Source organism: Trichosurus vulpecula, chromosome 2 (assembly GCF_011100635.1).
Source record: "Trichosurus vulpecula isolate mTriVul1 chromosome 2, mTriVul1.pri, whole genome shotgun sequence".
Taxonomy (NCBI): Eukaryota; Metazoa; Chordata; class Mammalia; order Diprotodontia; family Phalangeridae; genus Trichosurus; species Trichosurus vulpecula.
Window position 1 is genome coordinate 70,017,165 of NC_050574.1, and position 19,238 is coordinate 70,036,402.

A 19,238-nucleotide genomic window follows, 5' to 3' on the forward strand; every position below is an offset into this window, starting at 1 on the left:
ACTTGTGATTTCATTTTTCTCAAGTGAGGACTATCCCTCTACCTATGCAAGTTTGAATATCGGTAACTATCCTATAAGTTAATCTTAGAGACTGGAGTGGAGGGTAAGTGTTTGGGGAGGATGGGACTGAGAGGCTAAATGTTTTGCTCAGGGTTATGTTGACATGAATTTTAAACAAAAACAGTCAATACAACAGAGAGAGGTCTTTAATTAGGGCAGGAGAGTTGCAACTCAGGGTGCCACACAAGTGCTGTAGTACCTAAGGAGGGGGCTGGGAATAAGGTTTAATATGGTACTAAGGAGGAAAGAATGACTAGGCTACAGCTGGAATGGGTTAGACATCTCACTGTTTCACAAGGTAGGTTGTTTTACATAACAACCAAAGGTCCATAAAGAAAGCTAGGCAATCTCTAGAGCAGAGAATTTACAGGTGTGGGGAACCTGTGGACTTGAGGTCACATGTGGCCCTCTAGGTCCTCAAGTGCAGCCCTTTGATGGAGTCCAAGTTTCACTGTACAAATCCTTTTATTAAGGGGATTTATTCTCTGAAGTTTGGATTTGCTCAAAAGGCCATACTTGAGGACACAGAGGGCCACGTGGGGCCTCGAGGCTGCAGGTTTCCCACCCCTGGTTTAGGAGAACTACAAAATAATCAGAGGCTGCAAGTGAAGTTGTCTGGTCAGTCTCAGGAAATTCATTGGCCTGGAAATTGAGACCAGGGTAGCTTCACTCAGCTCCTAGTCAACTCTGTTTCTCAGTTACAAAGCTGATATGTATCAGAGGTGAAATTTAAATCCTGGTAGACTTAAGTCTAAGGTTAGCTTCCTAGAAAATATGGGGAATAAGTATTTATATAGTTCTGATTATGTGCAGGCACTCTGATAAAAGCTTTTTGCAAATATTATCTCATTTGATCCTCCCAACAACCCTGGGGAGTAAGTGCTATTATGATATTCACTTTACAATTGTGGAAGCTGAGGGAAAGAGTGGTTCACTGACTTGCCTGAAGTGACATAGAGAGTTTCTGAGGTATGATTTGGAAACAGGTTTTCCTGAATCCAGGCCCAGAATTCTATCCACTGTACTGCCAGATGCCTCATTGCTTCCTGTTGCAATTGACATTAAGGCAAACTGAGGCACAGAGTTCTGAGCACTATCAGTTTATTGATACAGTATGAATTTATTAATAAAGACAGACAATGACTACCTAATCTAAGCCAGAGACATTAAGTGAAGACTGATAGAACAATTAACAAAATCTCACTCAACATGGGTGTCTTTTTCAGAATAGGAATCAGTGACATAGTCAGAATTAAAATTAAATCATTTGGACCTCCCCTTCTGAAACCCCCTTAAGCAAGACAGATGATTCCAAACACAAGCAAATGTAATAGTCTTCAGGTGATAAGTTGTTACTACAATAGTTTAAATTGAAGAGATTTCACCAAGTTTTCCTGGAAAGTTGGTAATGGGTGGAACCACAAAGGTGGAGGTAATTGCAAGACAAAGCTTAATCTTTAGGCAAGTTTCTCTGGAATGTGGAGGAGTGGTGAAGTTGACTTGGGGAAGGAACCATGAAAGAGAATATTAAATCTACCTTGACCAAGCCTCAAAAATAGAACTAAAATCAATTTTCAATTTTACATTCCTCTATGCCATGCTAAGGCATAGGATTCCACTTTGCAAGCTAGCCACACTTCCTCTTCTCACAGGAACCTGGGGAAAATTGACTTGTTCCAGCAAGGGTGCCGCTGTTCTTCTATTAATAAATAACGATTCTAATGTGTTTGTCAATGTGTTCATAACCTGATTATTGGTCATCTTTCTCCTTTATTATTGGCTATTCCACACAACTATGGACTCAAATGATTTGGTTCATTGAATTAGAGCCCATCACTTAACTTCCCTTGACTTTTCTTTCTCTTCTCTTGAAAAATTGGTTAGTACTAATAGTCATTTCAGTTATTCCCTCTACTACTCTTTATTCTTTCTGATTTATCCCAAGAGATAAAGATGAATGTCACACTTTCCCTTCCTACTCTTGCAGCTTCATGATGTGCTGTGGTGGCACCATCTCAAATAATTCAGAGTCAGACCACCTATAATCCAAGTATAGGCATTTATTGAGGATTGATGTCCCTCAGAAGTGGGCTAGGTTCCAAGAGGAACCAGCAACTTTAGTGAAAGAAAGATGGATTTTTGTAGGGTAAAGATGTAATTACATAACAGAAATTATGAATATTAAGAAGGCAGGAGGAGTTGTTAAGGGATTAGGGAGTGGGGGAGGGGTCCCAGTCTCAGTGGAACTACACATGTGTTTACCTACAAAGCATACAGAAAAACCCATGGGGGATATTTATGTATGATAACAATATTATAATAAGCCTCTCTATCATAAGTTCACAGCTTTTGCTATGACTGTGTGGGTGCCTACTTAGGGCAAGTCCCTCCTGTTGTTTTGGGGTCTACATCCTCCTCAAGTATCCTGGTGGTGGGGCTTTCTGATTGGCTGACTACCGTGGTTCTGTCTGAGACTAGATAGATGTGGTTGTGGTTGACTGCATGGACACACCTGCTGTTTCTGTGGGAAATATGAGAAAAGGATCTGGAGGCAGTGGTTAGCTAGAGGCAGTGGCTGGGATCCCATCACATGCACACACCTACTGCTTCCGTGAGACATATGAGCTCATGGCCATACCTTTTACTCTAGTGAAAAGTGCAGCATATATGAGGAAGTTAGGATATTGACTCAGGTGGTGGTGGGGCAGTGGCTAGGTAGGGGAAGTGGCTATATTGAGTCTGGGGGCCTGTGGTGTGTGGTTAAAGCCAGATTGTGTGGTTTAAATCAGGACATGCCTGCTGTTCAGTAGGGCCCATAAGGAAGTTAGAATATTGGGGCTGGAGGTAGCTTTACTAGGATTCCATCATAGCTGCTTGTCACTCTATGGCACAAGTATAGTGTCTTGCCTTCTGGGGATATCTCTTCATATTTGTAAACAGGGTCCCCTGTACTTCCAGGTTCATAGAATCATAGCACTCTAAGGATCAGCACCTCTTCTAGTGTTATCTTGATTTAAAGCTCTGGCTGTTTCATTACAGGTCAGTTAATATAGGAGTTCAATTCTCACAAAATTTAGAGCTACGAAGGTTCTTATGTATAATCTAATTACATTTCCCTATTTTACAGACATATCCCAGAAAAGTCAGTCTCAGAGACTATTGACCGCAACATGCTGATTTTATAGATGGGACAGGAAAAAGAGACTGAAGTTAGCTATCACCTAGAGCCTGCTGAGGACTCCAAGCTGCAATCCATCCTGCTTTAACGACATCACAGGCCCCCACTCAATATAGCCACTTCCCCTACCTAGCTACTACCCCATCCCCACCTGAGTCAATACCCTAATTTCCTCACATATGCTTCACTGCTCACTAGAACAACAGGTGTGTCCATGCAGTCAACCACAACCACATCCATCTAGTCTCAGGACCACAATAATCACAATAGTCATGATAGCAACATCACCAGTATGCTCAAGCAGGATGTAAACCCCAAAACAATAGAAGGGACTACTTTCTCTAAGTAGATTGGACTGGATGACCTAGCAAAGTATGTTTCTTTACCTCTCTTTATCATTGAGGAATTCTATGAAAGTCCCTACCCACCTATCAGCTTTGAGGGAGATAAGAGTTTCCTAGCACAGATAATTGCGTAAGCAAAAAGAAAGGAATGAAAGAAGTAAAAATGTTTCTCTGAGTCTGAGTGGTTAATAGCTATGTGGGTGTAGGAGAGTGTGTCTGATTACTCTCACTTAAAACTCACATACATTAATTAACATCATAGTGTTAGAAATACTCTTGACACTGCAATTCAGGTATCAAGAGCAATTTATTATTATTGAGGAATCCAAAGAAATTGGTAAAAGTTCCTGGCCAGGAGCAGACTCCACTCTTCTTTAGGAAGAGAGAGTGGGAAATACAGGAGTGAGACCAGCTTTATTCTGTTAGGCTGACACAGATTGATGGACCATCAGCTCAGTACCTCCCTCCAGAGAACGAATTAGTCCACTCTCTTCTGGGTTACAATCTTCCCTATACCCCCCTCACATACAACTCCTTGGTATGATCCCCTCTCCCTCAACATAGGTCCCATGTTCAAAAATGGCAGAAAACTCCTCCCTGTGGGTGTGTAAGGTAATATTCAATTAACCAATTAAGCGTGTGTGGTATTCATTTGACCCAGTTCTCTCTTCAACCCTGATTCCTATCTGGCTGGTTTAGGCTACTTTTGCCTATATCCAGAGTTTGTGGTTTTAAGAAAGCCACTAGCTATTCTCTCATTGGTTGGATCCATCTACCTTAGTTAATTTTTATCCCTTCTTTGTTTAAGCTGACTTAATTAAGTCTTCTGTGGAAACCTAACTTTCCCTAATGTTTATCAATCTCTCACAATAGTGAACTATATGTTACTGATCTCAATCATTGGGTGCAGGGAGAGAGAAATTAAAAGACCAAATTAATTTTGAAGATGGGAGTAGTAATTGTAACAGTTACTGTTATGAGTATTATTTATTCATCCTTTAGCCTTTGACCTCAGAAAACCACACAGTTCACATATGCAAACCTGCTTTCCCGTAGAGAAGTGAAAAGGTAAAAAGTGGCTAGTCACCACAGGTGGTTGGGGAATGCAATTTGGGGGCAAGGAACTGGGGCATGGAGATGGGGACGTGGGGTTGGGGGTGGGGGTGGGGGTAGGGGTGACGGTGGGAGTGGGGTGGTATTGAGCATCTTGCTTTTTGAATGCCATCTACTGGCCACAGTGGGAGATTGCAGGCTACTGAAAGGCTGAGAGTGCTGCTCAATCCCCTACAGGGAAGGAACAGTCTGAGTATATTTACAGGTACTATATTCTGAGGGCCTCCAGGAGGGCCAGTGGATAGAGTGCTGGGCCTGGAGTCAGGAAGACCTGAGTTCTAATTTGTCCTCAGATACTCACTAGCTCAGTGAACCTGGGCAAGTCACTTAACCCTCTTTGCCTCAGTTTTCTCATCTGTAAAATGACCTGCAGAAGCAAATGACAAACCATTCCAGTACCTTTGCAAAGATTACTCCAAATGGGGTCACAAAAAGTCAGACATGAAGGAAACATGACTAAACAACAACTGCCCTCTGAGTTCCTCCAAATCCCTTCACTGGATTGTAAACTATGTGACACCTGTCACCTTGTATGTATAAAGGAGGCAGCATGAATTGAGCCAACAAACAAAAGTGGACAACTTAATACATTTTTATTATATTATACAGAAGGCACTGGGTGAGGTGCTGTCTTCATAGGAGAAAAGAAATATTGGGTTTGGGGCATCTTTCTTTGGCTAGAGGAGGGCAGAATCTGAGGAGGTGAATTTATGTAACATTTACTTTTCTTAGTGGCCTGAATGTATCTTAGAAAATGAGACCTGAAAGCTGCCTTTGAGATCCTCTCATCCAGGCCCCTGATTTTACAGTGGAGCCTCTGAAGCCCAGAGAGGGCAAATGACTTCTCCAGAGTCACCCAGCTCACAAGTCCTAGTGCTGGAATGGAATTCCCTGCTCTGGGCAGAGACTGCACATGATTTGTATCTGCTCTAGCCCGACCTGTCCTCCTTCTCTGTTCCACCTCAACCCCAACTCCAGTCAAGACATTTTTTTAACTTTCAGAGATTACTTTTTACATCATGATAAATGCTCAGGCAGGACTCTTAGTGTGACATAGGAAGCAGCAAAAGTTCTCAGCATTTCCCATTCCCCATTCCTTCACTGCATTTTTAGGTTGTCTGAAAGCTCCATGGTGAACATCTCTTCCTGGAGTTAAGGCACGTGGTTCAGAAGGCCTCTGTGAAAATAAATCTGTGTTACATGGGACTGGAGAGACATTCACCCAGCCACCTTCAAGATATTTGCACAAGATTTGGATTTTAAATTAATTTGCTGTTACCCAGTAAGGCATAAGGCTCTAAAGGGCAGAGAAATGGGGCTAGAAGAAGGTCATGGGGAGAGCATGGGGATTAATTGAAGGGCAAGGGAGGGAGAGGGCCCATGAACGCTCTGGGGGTCAAGCCAGAGTAATTTCCCACTCTAGCTGTACAGAAATTCCTTCTGATCCCCACCCCACAGCATTGTGCATATATGTAGGAAAAAGCAGATTATTGGGTCAAAGACTCTGCCTAGTGACCCAGGGGGAGGTGATATCTCCTGGTCAGAGCTCCAGGGACAGCCCCTCTCCATCTCCAGCACAACTCAGTGGCATGAGGGAGTTACGCCAGGTTCAACTTTCCCTCTTGAAAGGGCCCAGGGCCAAGGGAAGGGGTAGCTGGAGGCCAATCTCTTCAGATCCCCATTCCCAGTCCTGCACTCCTACTCTCTGTAGCTCAAAAGGAATGGTGAAAGTCATCTCAGGCCATGCAAAACCATTAAAATTGGAACTTAGGGTGTGGGTGTAAGCCCCCATGTCTTCAAAGACCAGCCAGTCACCCACATGAAGCTCAGGCAGCAAGATGTCTGCTGGACCCAGACAGTCAAAGGCATCACATGAGGGACCCCATAGTGTGGAGGGGTAAAGAAGTGGCTTGCAATTGAATTTCTGTACCAGATGGGAAGTAGAGGATGTGGATTCAGCTAAATAAAATGTCTCTTGACCCAAACCTCTTCAATCTCCTATTCGCTACCATTCTTTTTGTCTTAGGTCATGCTGATCTCTATTTCTAAAATATCTTCCCTCTCCTTCTTTCCCTGATCAATTCCTATTCACTTTCCCTGTTGGATTCTCACTTTAAAACTCAACTCAAAGACCACCCCCAGCAGGTTTTCTTCTGCCTCAGGCACTTACTAGTTTATAAACCTGGACAAGCCACTTAATCTCTGTCAGCCTCAGTTTGTATAGCATGTCCTTCAATAAATCTGACTACTTATATATCAGTTCTGCGCATAGCCTTTTTTTGTCTTCTGGTGTCTCAGCTAACTTACCAGAAAATCACTCTAGATGGCAATGCTGTTAAATGTGGGGAAAATATAGGCATGTGAATTTGATCAATTCCCTTTTTTCAAACATTTCTATGGCCTCTTCTAAGGAACTCTAATTTGCTGGGTCTGAGCTAGGTTGGCAGCAAGGATGTAGAGCTACCAGCTATATTCTGGTCACCTTGGAAGCCATTCGGTAGTTACTATTCTCTTCCCCATGCCCAAGCTTGGAGTAGAGAAATTCAGGGGTGAGTTGTGAGTGGAAGCTGAGGGAGTATGGTTGAGTTTATATCTGAGGTTGCACACTCACCTGGAAATCTTAGGGAACTTGCTCTTTAATGACTGAATTCTTTAGGAAATATAGCTCTGTCCAACTGACTTCTTCTATTCCAGGAAGTTCCATACAGCTTTGCCCTGCCCTACCTCCGGAGCTGCCAAAATCAGCTCTTGCCCCCGGGTCCTCTTGCCTTCACCACATGATGTATCTTTGTTTCTTTCTCCCTCCACAGAAAAGCAAAAGAGGTGTAAAAACCATCATTGACGTAGTACATCAGTCTTCAGCCACCTTCAGGGAAAACAGCTCAGTCAGGAGGGTGTTTGGAACTAGTGATAATGGAATCCTAATAAAGCTGCCTCCAAACTCAGAATAGCCACTGCCTCCAGATCCAATTCACATTTTGAAGAGGCATGTTCTTGTACTCAACCACGAGCACACCATCCATTTAGCCCAAGGCAATTAGAAAGCAGCACAACCAGGATGTTTGACCACTGAACCATAGAAGGGATCCCTCCTCTATTACTGAAGACCTTAACAAAAAACTCCTGCCTTTTTTTGGAGGTGAAGAAAGGCAGGGCAATTGGGACTTGCCCAAGGTCACACAGCTAGTAAGTGTCAAGTGTCTGAGGCCAGATTTGAACTCAGGTGCTCCTGACTCCGGGACCAGAGTTCTACTCCCTGCACCACCTATCTGACCCTGCTGCCTTTTTAATATTAATCATATTCCTATATTCTATGTAAATTTCGATAGTGTAATCAGCATCGTATACTCTATAAAATTGTCTTTCTTGTCTTACTGAAATTGCTAATTTCTCTAAGGAACTTAGTCACTTACCAGAGCATGAACCCTCAAAACCACAATAAATCTCTCTAACTGGCTTGAAGTTGTCCTGAGTCTGAAATTCTTTCAGACATCCCACAGAATCACATCCTGACCTCATCAGTGAGGCTTATGCTTCCCTGTTATCATGATTGCCCAAGGATGTCTTTCCTTTTAGGCTTTTCCATTCTCCAGGCAGGCTGTAAATTCTCCAACACTGGAGTTTTGCAAGCAGAGACTGGCGGAATGTTTATAAAACAAACTTACTGAGAGCATTCCTTGCAGAGAGCTTGGTGCCAGGCACTGGAGAAAGAGAAAATTTGCATAAGGCAATCCTTTCTATGATATGTAATCAGCCTGGAAAGGTAGCTGGATTATGACTGTAAATGGTTTTAAATCCCATCCAGAAGAGTTTGGATTTTGTCCTAAAGACAATGGGGAGCCACTGAAGATTCTTAAGCAAAGGAGTGACACATTCATCTCATAGATGATGTTTCAATCCTTCCTCCATGTCTTTGCATAAGTAGTTGCCCATGTCTACAATGCAATCACTATTATTCCCATGTATTTTACTTCTTGCAATCCCTAGCTTCCTTCAGAAAACAACTCAGATGCCACTTACTGCATGATTTCTTCCATGACTCATGAAGTTGTTACTATTCTCTTCCATTTGCAATTACTTTCTATAACTTTTTATGTATTTTGTATTTACTTATCTACACCAAGTCCCTTCCCTACCCCACCCCCAACCCCAGTAGAATATCAGCTCCTTGAGGACAAGGATTGCTTTGTTTTTGTCTTTGTATCATATTAGGCACAATTTGTCTGGACAAAAGAATAGATTATTTGGAAAGGAGGAATATGAAAGAGAGCTGGAAAAGTCAGGTGGCATCTGTTGGGAAGACCTTGAGCACCAAGCAGAGGACTGTGAACTTTACTTGGGAGGCAGGAGGGAACCACTGAAAATTCTGGAGCAGAGCAGTGGCATGGTAAGATCTGTGCTTACTGAAGCTGATCCTGGCAGCCTGCAAAGGACCTATCAGAGAGGGCAGCAATATAGTTGAGTGGGAGGAGCTTTGGTTCTGGAGTCAGAAGAACTAGGCTCCAATCATCCCTCTAGCTGTGGAACCTTGGGCAAAACCTTTCACATCCGTAAAATGAAGGGGTTGAGCTACATGACCTCTGAGGTCCATTCCAGCTCTATCTTTGAGCCAATGTGGTCAACTGGAAATGAGTGAAGGGGAGCAGATTTCTTAGATGGCTACTTAATTATTTTTAGTTTTCAACATTGATTTCCACAAGACCTTAAGTTACAAATTTTCTCCCCATTTCTACCCTCCCCCCACTCCAAGATGGCATGTATTCTGATTGCCCCATTCCCCAGTCAGCCCTCCTTTCTGTCACCCCATCTCCCTTCCTCTATCCCCCTTCCCCTTATTTTCTTGTAGGGCAAGATAGATTTCTATACCCGGTTGCCTGTATGTTAGATGCTACTTAAGTAGTTGGGCAGATGGTATAAGAGCCTAGGTCAAGATGGTGGTCACAGGAAATAAAAGGAGCATTCAGAGGTGCATTTGGCAGGATTTAATAACCAACTGGATATAAGGGAGGAAGGAGAGGATGAGGGAAAAGTCAAGCATGACCCTAAAGCAGTGATTCTGACCTATCATGTGAATGGTGGTACTAGATAGAAATAGGAATGTAAGAAGGAAAAGGAGGTGTAGTACTCAGATAGGGGTTGGACTAGGCTCCTCTGAGATTAATTGTATGATGCTGTGACCAGAGTGTCAGTTTATCCCTCAGCCACACTGTGGACCAAGTCCAAAGACCACGACCTGGTTGAGGAAGTTATCCTAACCCAACATGCCATGCACAATAGCCTGGCACACCTTGTTCCACTACTTCCTTCTTGCCAATGATGTTGAGGGCAGCAATGCACACTTTAGTGCCATAGAAGTGGCCAGGTTCGGCTATGATCTCCACTCCACTGACTTCTGGGAAATACTGGTCCAAGACTCTACTGATCACAGCAGCCGTCATAGCAAAGAGAATGCTCTCTGTCAGTACAGACCACCCTACTTGGTCCCCATGCCTCCACTCCCTTCCAGCCACGCCTGTTATCATGGCCTCACTTGTACAATGTCCCTAGCACACTCCTGTTTATGTCTCATGCCTAGTGCTCACTTGTCCCATGGGGATGTTAGTGGGGGCTCTGCATTGTGGTATATCACTCAGATATCTCACTTCTCTCAGGACTTCTCATCTTTCTCCATAGATACTAAAACTGTTTCATGTAGATCAGCCCTACATCCAGCATTCTTCAGTTTACCACCAGGCACCCCACCAACACATGAACACACACCAAGCTTTTACCTGCCTCCCAGTCTTTGCTTATGCTGTGTTCTTCCCCTATCTTTTCCCCCTAAATACATGGGAGGTTTTCCCTCATCCTTTCTGTCTTCAAGGCCCAGGCTACATGGCACCTCTTCCAGGCAACCTTCTTGAGGTCAGAGCAACACAGTCCACCTTTGGATTTTCCCTGTGTGTGGGAGGCTGGTTACTCTACTAAACATACGAACTTCTCAAGGGCAGGGCCTGGGTCTGCTACTTCTCTGAGGTCAGGGATTGGGTCTATTCTTTTTTTCTCTGTCTCTCCAGCACAGTCTAAGTTTCTGAATAGCAGAGATAGGATCTTTTTCTTAGATATCTCTCCCAGGTTAAGGTCTGGGTCCATTCTTCCTCTTGCTTCTCAAGACTCTGAACTCCTTGAGGTCAGGAAAAAGGTCTCTTAATCTTTTTTCTCACTCCCATCCCAAGCCCCAGCTCAGCTCAGGGCTGAGAACATAGTACCTGGGGTCATTGTGCGTTTGGTAGAGAGAATGTTCAATGAGTTGACACTCTTGTGAGCAACTCTTCAGAGCTATTCCGTTTTGGAAATAATGCTGTAGACCATTCATTTTAGACCATAAAGCATTCTTCAATGCCATAACTTGTGAAGATGACCTTGAGTTCTGAAAGGCCCTGAGAGTAGAGCCAGCTGCTGGCAGGCTCTAGCTGACTGGGAGGTTTTCAAGTATGGGACCAAGGGTGAACTACCCATTCGTTGCCCAAGGACCAGCCTGGCTATGCTCAGAGAGACCCATTGTCAGTACTTTTTGTATTCAAGAATTTTGATTGTTGAAAGGGGCAGAAAGTGGGTACTACAAGGTAAATGCAAGCTGTCCTCAGAACTTCCTCAGATGCTCTGATTACAAGGGATATCTGAGGACTGACAAGTAAGAATCCTGCCTCTTGGAAAAAAGTGGGGAAGAGGGGGAATTATAGGTACAGAATGAAGCATATGTTCTTAAACAATAACCAAGTGAGGCCACTAGGTGGGGGATACAGCATTGAAAAAATAGATATGGATATTTTAAAAGATAGAGATTTTTATCATCAATAAAACTGTTTTTTTTTTAACAAAGTGCTAGGATTGGACCTGGAAACATGTCTCTCCCACCTCCATTGGTAGAGCCCAATCTCTTGCCCTAAGCTATCTTTTCATGCCTTCTCCCTCCAGCCTTGGATCTTGGCTGATCACCTCTTCAAATGTAAGCATAAAGTTCTTCTTGCTTGGGAAGCCCCCTCCGATATCCAGTAGGCTCATTGAGTGTCCAATCTGGAGGCCCAGGTCAAACATGTGCCTGGAATCTGCAATAACCTGGTTGAAGCTCTGAGGTCTCTGGCAGCCAGAACCCACATGGGAACTGAGGGGAGCCAAGCATACTGTTAGTGTTGAGGTACAGGCATGAAAACACACAGGTTCATGTGTGCTTGTTCACACATAAGCCTAGAAATACATACACATGCAGACACACACAGGGGCATAAACAGATACTTTAGAAATGCTTTCTGTTTGCCAAGTCCTTCATAGTTTGCAAATTCTCACAAAACCTCTGTGAGGAGGACAAGGAAGAGATCAATGCCTTTAGTTGACAGAGTAGAAACTGAGGCCCCGAGAAGGGAAAGGATTTGCCCAAGGTCAAAGATCAAGGTCATTGACCTGGTACATCAACAGTAGAGCCCAGTTTGACCCCAGGCCTTTTGGCTCTTCCCTTTCCAGCAGCCACTGAAAAGGAGGAGTCCCTACAGGCAGGCTCACCAGATTCCAACAACAGTCACTCCCATGTCCTTGGCAATGCTCAGCAGATGAGCACAGTGGTCTAGGGGAGCCCCAAACTTGGCACTCAGGGGAAACAGGCTCTCATTGTCCTGGGTCCAGACTCTAAGGAACAACCTGCCAAGGAATAACAGCCCACATTTCTCTCATGCCTTAACAAAGCTTAGTAACATAAGCAGTGCAAACATCATCATCCCCTTTCCCAGTGCCCCGGGGAGGCAAGTTATCCAAAGCCATATAACTAGTGTTAGAGACAGAATTGGAATTCAGGGCTGAGTGCAGGGTTAGTGCTCTTCCTAATGCTCAACAGTACTTCTACGGAATGGGAAGCCATTGATCCAGGGAGGCCTCAGGCTCCTGGAGTCTCTCCTAGACACCTCTGTTCCTCACCCCACACCCACTCCATCTTCACTTTTCCTCATTTCCCAGTCACCCCTGAGTCAGTCTAGCTGCTGATTCTGCCTAGACCTTTACCCTCCTTCCCATGGCACTGACCCACCTCCTACCCCAGGGTCTAGATCATTGTGTTATATATGACTACATCCCATTGCTCTAAGACCTTTGCCTGTCCCTTTGCATGATACCTCCTTGTATCGCCTGCCATTTATTGGGGCTCCATGGTCTGGCCATGTCACCTAGAGCAGACTTGTGCCTGTTACCTGTGTCTAGTCCCCCCCCCCCCCAATGCTGTGGCTTTAGGAATGTTCTGGGAGATCCACTTGTCACCTGCCCATGGATCTCTTTGAAATCCAGTGATCAGGCAGCCTTTTACCTATCTATCTATACTTTTTATAGATAGTTTATATACTACTTTATAGATAGTACATGTAGAAAGTACATATATATTCTTTGCATATATACTATATATAATATACCTAGCACTTTTTTATAAATAGTATATATACTACTTCTAGATAGTAAATATTCTATCTATACTTTTTACCGATCCATCATCTATCAATCTTATTCATTCACCCACTCCTTTGTTGTTACTAACAGCAGCAATAATATTCGCTGTCATTAATACACAAAGCTTTAAGGTTTGCAAGGCACTTTTCATATGTTACATCATCTGATCCTCACAACTGCACCCTTAAGGTAAGTGCTATTATTAGCCCTATGTCAGAAGTTAGGAAGTTGAAACTGCTGAGTCAACATTCTGCCTTGTTATGTCTCCTGCTATTCAGGTCTACCTGGACTCTGGGTCCATCCCATGACACCACTGACCAGAACCTGATGCTAACAGTGGTGTCCGGCAGGTTTCTTCTGCCATCCTTACCTGGCAGCGGGGTGAAACTTGGCAACCTTGCCAAGCTCCTCCCCACAGTCAAAAGTCAACAGATGGACCCCACAACTGGCAGCATATTGGAAGTGAGAGATCTGCTTACAAATATTGGCATAGGTGATGCAGATGGGGGCAACTCCCATGCTCAGAACCTGCTCCAGCTCCCCCTAATGGCAGGACAGCAGAGGTTATCCCTCTAGGAGCTACACCCTTCTTACATCCTCAACCTGAGGAGCTCATTAGAACTCAATGGAGCACTCTCATCCCTAGCCCAAGCTCCCAAGGGCCCTGGAAAACCCAAGGAAAGACAATGGGGCACAGCCATGAGCTTCTGGACATTTAACCCATACTCCACCTCCCATTCCTTCACACTCCATTTAGAAAACACCAGAGCCTTAGAAGAAATTTCAAATTCTCACTAGAGGGGGATGGATGGATTTAATACTTCCTGGATGAGAGCTCCCAAGGAGTTCTTGGGGGCCAGGGGAGGAAAGGAGAAGGTCCAAAACATTCTCAGTACCTCCTTGTACATACACACATACAAATATATGCTCCTTTCACTGGTAGCCTCCTATTCATATTTTAATCTCCCCACTCTATACTCCTAGACAGACTATATTGGAGATGTTACCAGTGAGAAAAGGAAAGGAAAGATGAGACCCTCCTTGATCTGTAACTGTATTGCCCGTGTTCTGATTTCCTTCCACTCCTATGACCCACAGCCTGAGTTCTTTTATAGTTCTCCTTTGACCTCAGCTACTCTGTTCAGTCTTTCTAAGAGCCTTTTCCTTCTGGCCTCCATGAATCTCCTGCCTTCCCATCATGACCCGCCACCTCCAGGCATATGCAGATATGGGGCCTCCTTGGAGCTCGCCCGACTTGCACAGTCAAAGCCAGTGTCCAGGTTAGCCAGCACCTGCAACACGCTGTGGCTATTGTTGCACTATCAGCAAAGAAGGGAGTCACACGAGGCAGGGTCTGCAGGAATATCTGGTGCTGCTCAGCCGGAACCCCCAGGTCAGCCACCATGAAGGCATCTCTCTTATCCTGTGGGTGAAAGGGCAGGGTAGGGTCATCTCTGGTGGGAGAAGGAAGAACTTTCCTGACCTTGGTTATCCTGTGGTCTTCTGCCTTCTACTCACTCCAAATCACAACTAACTCAAGTTCTCCCTTGGAGTTGTGGAAAAGGAACCATTGGCAATCAAAAATGGTGTGGTTGACAGAGACCTGGCTTGGGAATCAGGAGGCCTCCATTCAAATTGAGGTTCTGACACTTTCTAACTACATCACCTTCATTAAGTTATTTAATTTCTCAGAGCCTCAGTACCCTTACCTTGAAAATTGAATATACTGCTACTTGTACTACCAAGGTGGAAGACTTTAGACTTATGCATATTAAATTTCATCTTACTTAATTCATCCCAATATTTTAGTTTATAAATATCTTTCTGAATCCTGAATCTGTATTCCAGTGGTTTTAAATATTCCTCTTAGCTTTCTGCCATCTGCAAATTTGTTATGCCTGTGTCTAATTATTAATAAAAATATTCAATAGCACAGGGCCAAGTCTATACCTCTCAAGCACTGAGCTGAAGACCTGACAAGTAAACAACTCTTTGACCCTGTTAGTGATGATTCTTTGGGTCCAACCATTCAACCATTTTTGAATCCATCTAATTGTACAATCATCTATGCTGCATCTCCCAATTTTTTACACAAAAATAGCATGACATTTTTATCAAATGCTTCACTAAAATCTAGGTAAGCTATATCTTCATAATTTCCCTGGCTTGCTAATCTACCACCTCTCAAAAAAGGAAATGAAGTTACTATGGCAAGCCCAAGATCATTCTCATCCACAGAGAATACAGCAGTGGAATGAATGGATTAGCTCTGAGTTCAAACCTTCATATGTTATCATCATTCCATTCTACCTGGGGCAGTAGTCTGGTCAATCCCTCGCTCCCTCAATCACTCTTATTCCTCCAACCTATCTTTAAAAAATCCCCAAATCATTTTGTCATTCATTCTTCACCAGTCTCAGCTCCTTCTGAGTTTTATCAGAATTCCTGACACATTCTTACAGGACCAAGTCTTACCTTTGTATTCATCTGCTATTACTTGGCCTTTCTTCCAGTTCGTTGGTACAGAGAATAGAGCTCTGGACCTGGATCAGGATGACCCGAGTCCAAATCCAGCCTCAGACACTTGCTATCAGTGTAACCCTGAGTGAGTCACTTTAGTCTCTGTCTGCCTCAATTTCCTCCTAAAATAAGGTTAATGTGAGCACCTACCTAATATGGTTGTTTTGAGGATCAGATGGGAGAGTGTTTGTAAAGTTCTTTGCAAATATTAAAGTGTTAAATAAATGTTGTTTAACATTATTGTTATCTTGGGTTTATATTCAAAAGTCTATATTAGTTGTTGAGTTTCCTGAGAATCCACATTGTTCTCCCTACATATGTCCCTTGGCCCTGGAGGGTCAGAAGGCTCCCATCAATCCTGGAGAGTGTGGGGACCTCCTTTAGCCCTAGTTGTTCAGGGATCTGTATGCATCAGCCCCTGGGAATTTTAGTGTGCTCTCCTCTGCCTCTGAGGACTTTTGAGTTCTTTAATCAGCTCCTGAGAACCCTTGGGACTTCATCTTCTAAGAGGACTAGGGTTACCCCATCAAACTCTGGGAACGCAGGTCTCCCTTTACTCACACAAGCATCATTATCCAATGTCGCCCTCACCTCCTGGCCAATATTCCTCTGTGGCAGCATTGACCCCTTTGGACTGGAAATGGGGAAACTGCTGGGGAAGGAGGGATGTGGCCAAATGTGGGGATTTATTTTTCTTGACTACACATCTTTGTAAAGGGAGTTTTGTTTTTCTTGCTCTCTCAATGTGGGGGATAGGACAGCTGGGAGGGAGAGAAGCTGGATTTTCATTTGAAAATAAAATAAAATAGAATTTTTAAAAAGAAAATAGAATTTCTTAGCTGGAGGGGATCTCAAAAAAGAAAGTTGGAGTTGGGAAAGAAAAACAATGTTAGAGCTGAAAGGACCCTTAGAAGATAGAATATGAGAACCCGGGGGATTTTGGAACATAGAAAATAGAATGTTTGGGCTGGGACGGATACTAGAAAGTAGAATATAAAGGGTCTTAATGAAAAAATGCCCTTGGAACATAGACTGTCAAAGCTGGAAGGTACCTTACAACATAGAATATTAGAGATGAGAGGGATCCTAACACTTAAGACTATTAGTACTAAGAAGAATCTTAGAACACAGAATGTCAGCAGGAAGGATTCACAGAATTTCATCAACCCCTTTGCTTCCTCTCTTTGGAAACTAAGCCTCAGAGAAGTCATTTGTTCAAGGTTACATAGAGGGTTATTGGGAGAGTTGGGATGAGCCCAGGCCTTTGCCTCTCATCTTTGTTCTCCATTGTCAGATGCCCAATAGGTGCAATTCTTCCAGAACTGAGTTCCTCCTTCCCTGACTTCCCAACAGCATCAGAACCACTGCATCAGCTTCTCTTACCAAGTCTGATAGTTCCTGGATTTTTTCCTGGACAAGCTTCCAAGCAGAGGCTCCTGGCTCTAGACAGATCACCTGCTCTTGTAGTTCCCCAGGGCTTCCAACCCCCTTTGGAATTTGAATGTCGGGTTCTGGCCTCTCAGAGAGGATTTGAACACAGTTTCTGGAAAGAGATGGCCATAAAATGTCTCCCTTCTGCTTCATCTTAACACCCCATCCCAATCCCTCCCCCTATAATCTGGCACTCAACTTCACCTCCCTCCCTTTCTGGAAACAATCTTCTATGGATTGCAAAATTTAGAGATGAGAAAAACTTCAGAGATCATCTAATCTGATCTCTCATTTTCCCAATGAGGAGCCAAAACACAGAGAGCTAAAGATTTTGGCTCTTTCTCAGATTTGCCCTATGGAGCTATCCCTGACAGTGAGACAGCCCTTTTACATTCAAAAGGCCTTTCATATCCATAAAAGTAAAATAGAAAGGTCCCACAACCCCAGCCTCTGAGTCACCAGATGTTTCCCTTTGGCCCTGGGGAGTCAAAGGGCTCCCTTTGATCCTGGAGAGCCTGGGGACCCCTTTTAGCTTCTGGGAGTTCAGGGATCACAATCCCTCAGCCCCTAGGGATATTCTCCTCCAGCCCTGAGGACTTTAAATTCTCTACCATTAACCCCTGAGAACCATCATATCTTCAACTTCTAAAAGCACTAGAGTTGCCCCACCAATCTCTGGGAGCTACAAGGTCATCCCATATCCATGCAAGCATTGTTAACCAATGTTGCCCTCACCTCTTGGCCAACATTCCTCTGTGGCAGCACTGATCTCTGTGGACTAAGAAGTGGAGAAACTGCTGCTTCAGGTGGAAGCAAACCTTTGGGGAAGGAAAGAATACAATTCAGACAAGGTAAGGCTAGTGGTTCCAGGCAATGAGTGAATGAGTGATGAGAGGAGAGTATACAAGGAATCATGCTTCAAATCTGCCCCGCCCACCTTGAGTCCATCAGTAGTCTCTATCTTACCCTATTGCACTTTACTCTCAACACCCTTCTACCCCTCTGGCAACAATCACACACCTTCCTAGATTGCCCAAAGGAGAGTCATGGAAAGATCTATTTTGTTCCAGTCCAGGGTGAGGCCAGAGTGGTGACACCTTCACTCATTTTTCTGAACACAAATAAGTCACAGAAGAATGACAGGCAATGACAATGCAGACTTCAGAAAGGAACTGAGAGCTCATCTCAGCCAGCACTTCACAGAATTTGACATTCAGAGAGATAAGAAACTTGTCCAAGGGTACACAACAAATTGGTGACTGGAACTTGACCAATTTGTTTTTACCAATAGGTGGGAGGTGAACCACTTTCAATGTTTAATGGATGTACTATGACTGAAGAACCTGAGATCATGAATTTAGAATGGGAAGTAACATTTGGCATCAGCTAGTACAATCTCCCCATTTTACATCTGGGGAAGTTGAGTTCCAGAAAAGTTAATTAACTTGCCCAAGGTCACACATGTAATAAGGGGTGAAGCCAGATTTCAAATGCAGGTCCTTTTCAAATCTAGTGCTGTTTTTAGATACACATATGCGTCTATGTATACATATATATGCATATAATTGTGTCCACATACATGTGTAGAGAGACAGAGAGAGAAAGAGAGGAGAGAGAGAGAGATTATTATGTCTGTCTGTGTTTTCCAAATGCAAGATAGACCAGTTTTCTATCTATAGGAGACCCTGCTCTCCCCTTTCCCCTTAAAGTCTCCATCACCATAATGCCCATCTTTTCTTTCTCTGTGCCTCTTCCATTGGATGAAATAACGTTCCCAATAGCTGTCTGATTTAAGAAGCGTTCCCACAATTAGAGCTGGGAGAGCTACAGCTTTCTTTCTCACCTTTTTTTTTTGCCTGGGTGTTGAGAATCTCTCATTAGTGTGTTTACACACATATATAGAGACAAAAAGAGAGAGAAAAAGAGGGGTGGACGGTGGAGAGGGGGGACAGACAGAGAGAGACTGAAACAGAGAGACATTTAAAAACGAAACTAAAGTTTCCTCAGTCATTTCAGTGGAAAGAATATAATTGACCGTCATATAAGCCAGAGATTTTTTCTAGGTTGTATGTTCTTTCTCTATGAACAATTCAAACTGTTTAAAGGTACAGAAGTCAGCCAACCTA

The 19,238-nt window shown here is 43.7% G+C and overlaps 1 protein-coding gene across 1 annotated transcript; it reads right to left on the reverse strand.

Moving 5' to 3' along the window:
- Positions 1 to 6,304: 6,304 nt before the first annotated feature.
- On the reverse strand, positions 6,305 to 17,861 carry LOC118836468 (antizyme inhibitor 2-like). Its single transcript, XM_036743752.1, is given in 10 exon segments — positions 6,305 to 6,619; positions 7,464 to 7,561; positions 9,983 to 10,148; positions 11,674 to 11,839; positions 12,235 to 12,369; positions 13,532 to 13,704; positions 14,412 to 14,482; positions 14,485 to 14,584; positions 17,065 to 17,224; positions 17,848 to 17,861. Coding segments are annotated over 10 exon segments (1,398 nt in total).
- Positions 17,862 to 19,238: the final 1,377 nt, after the last annotated feature.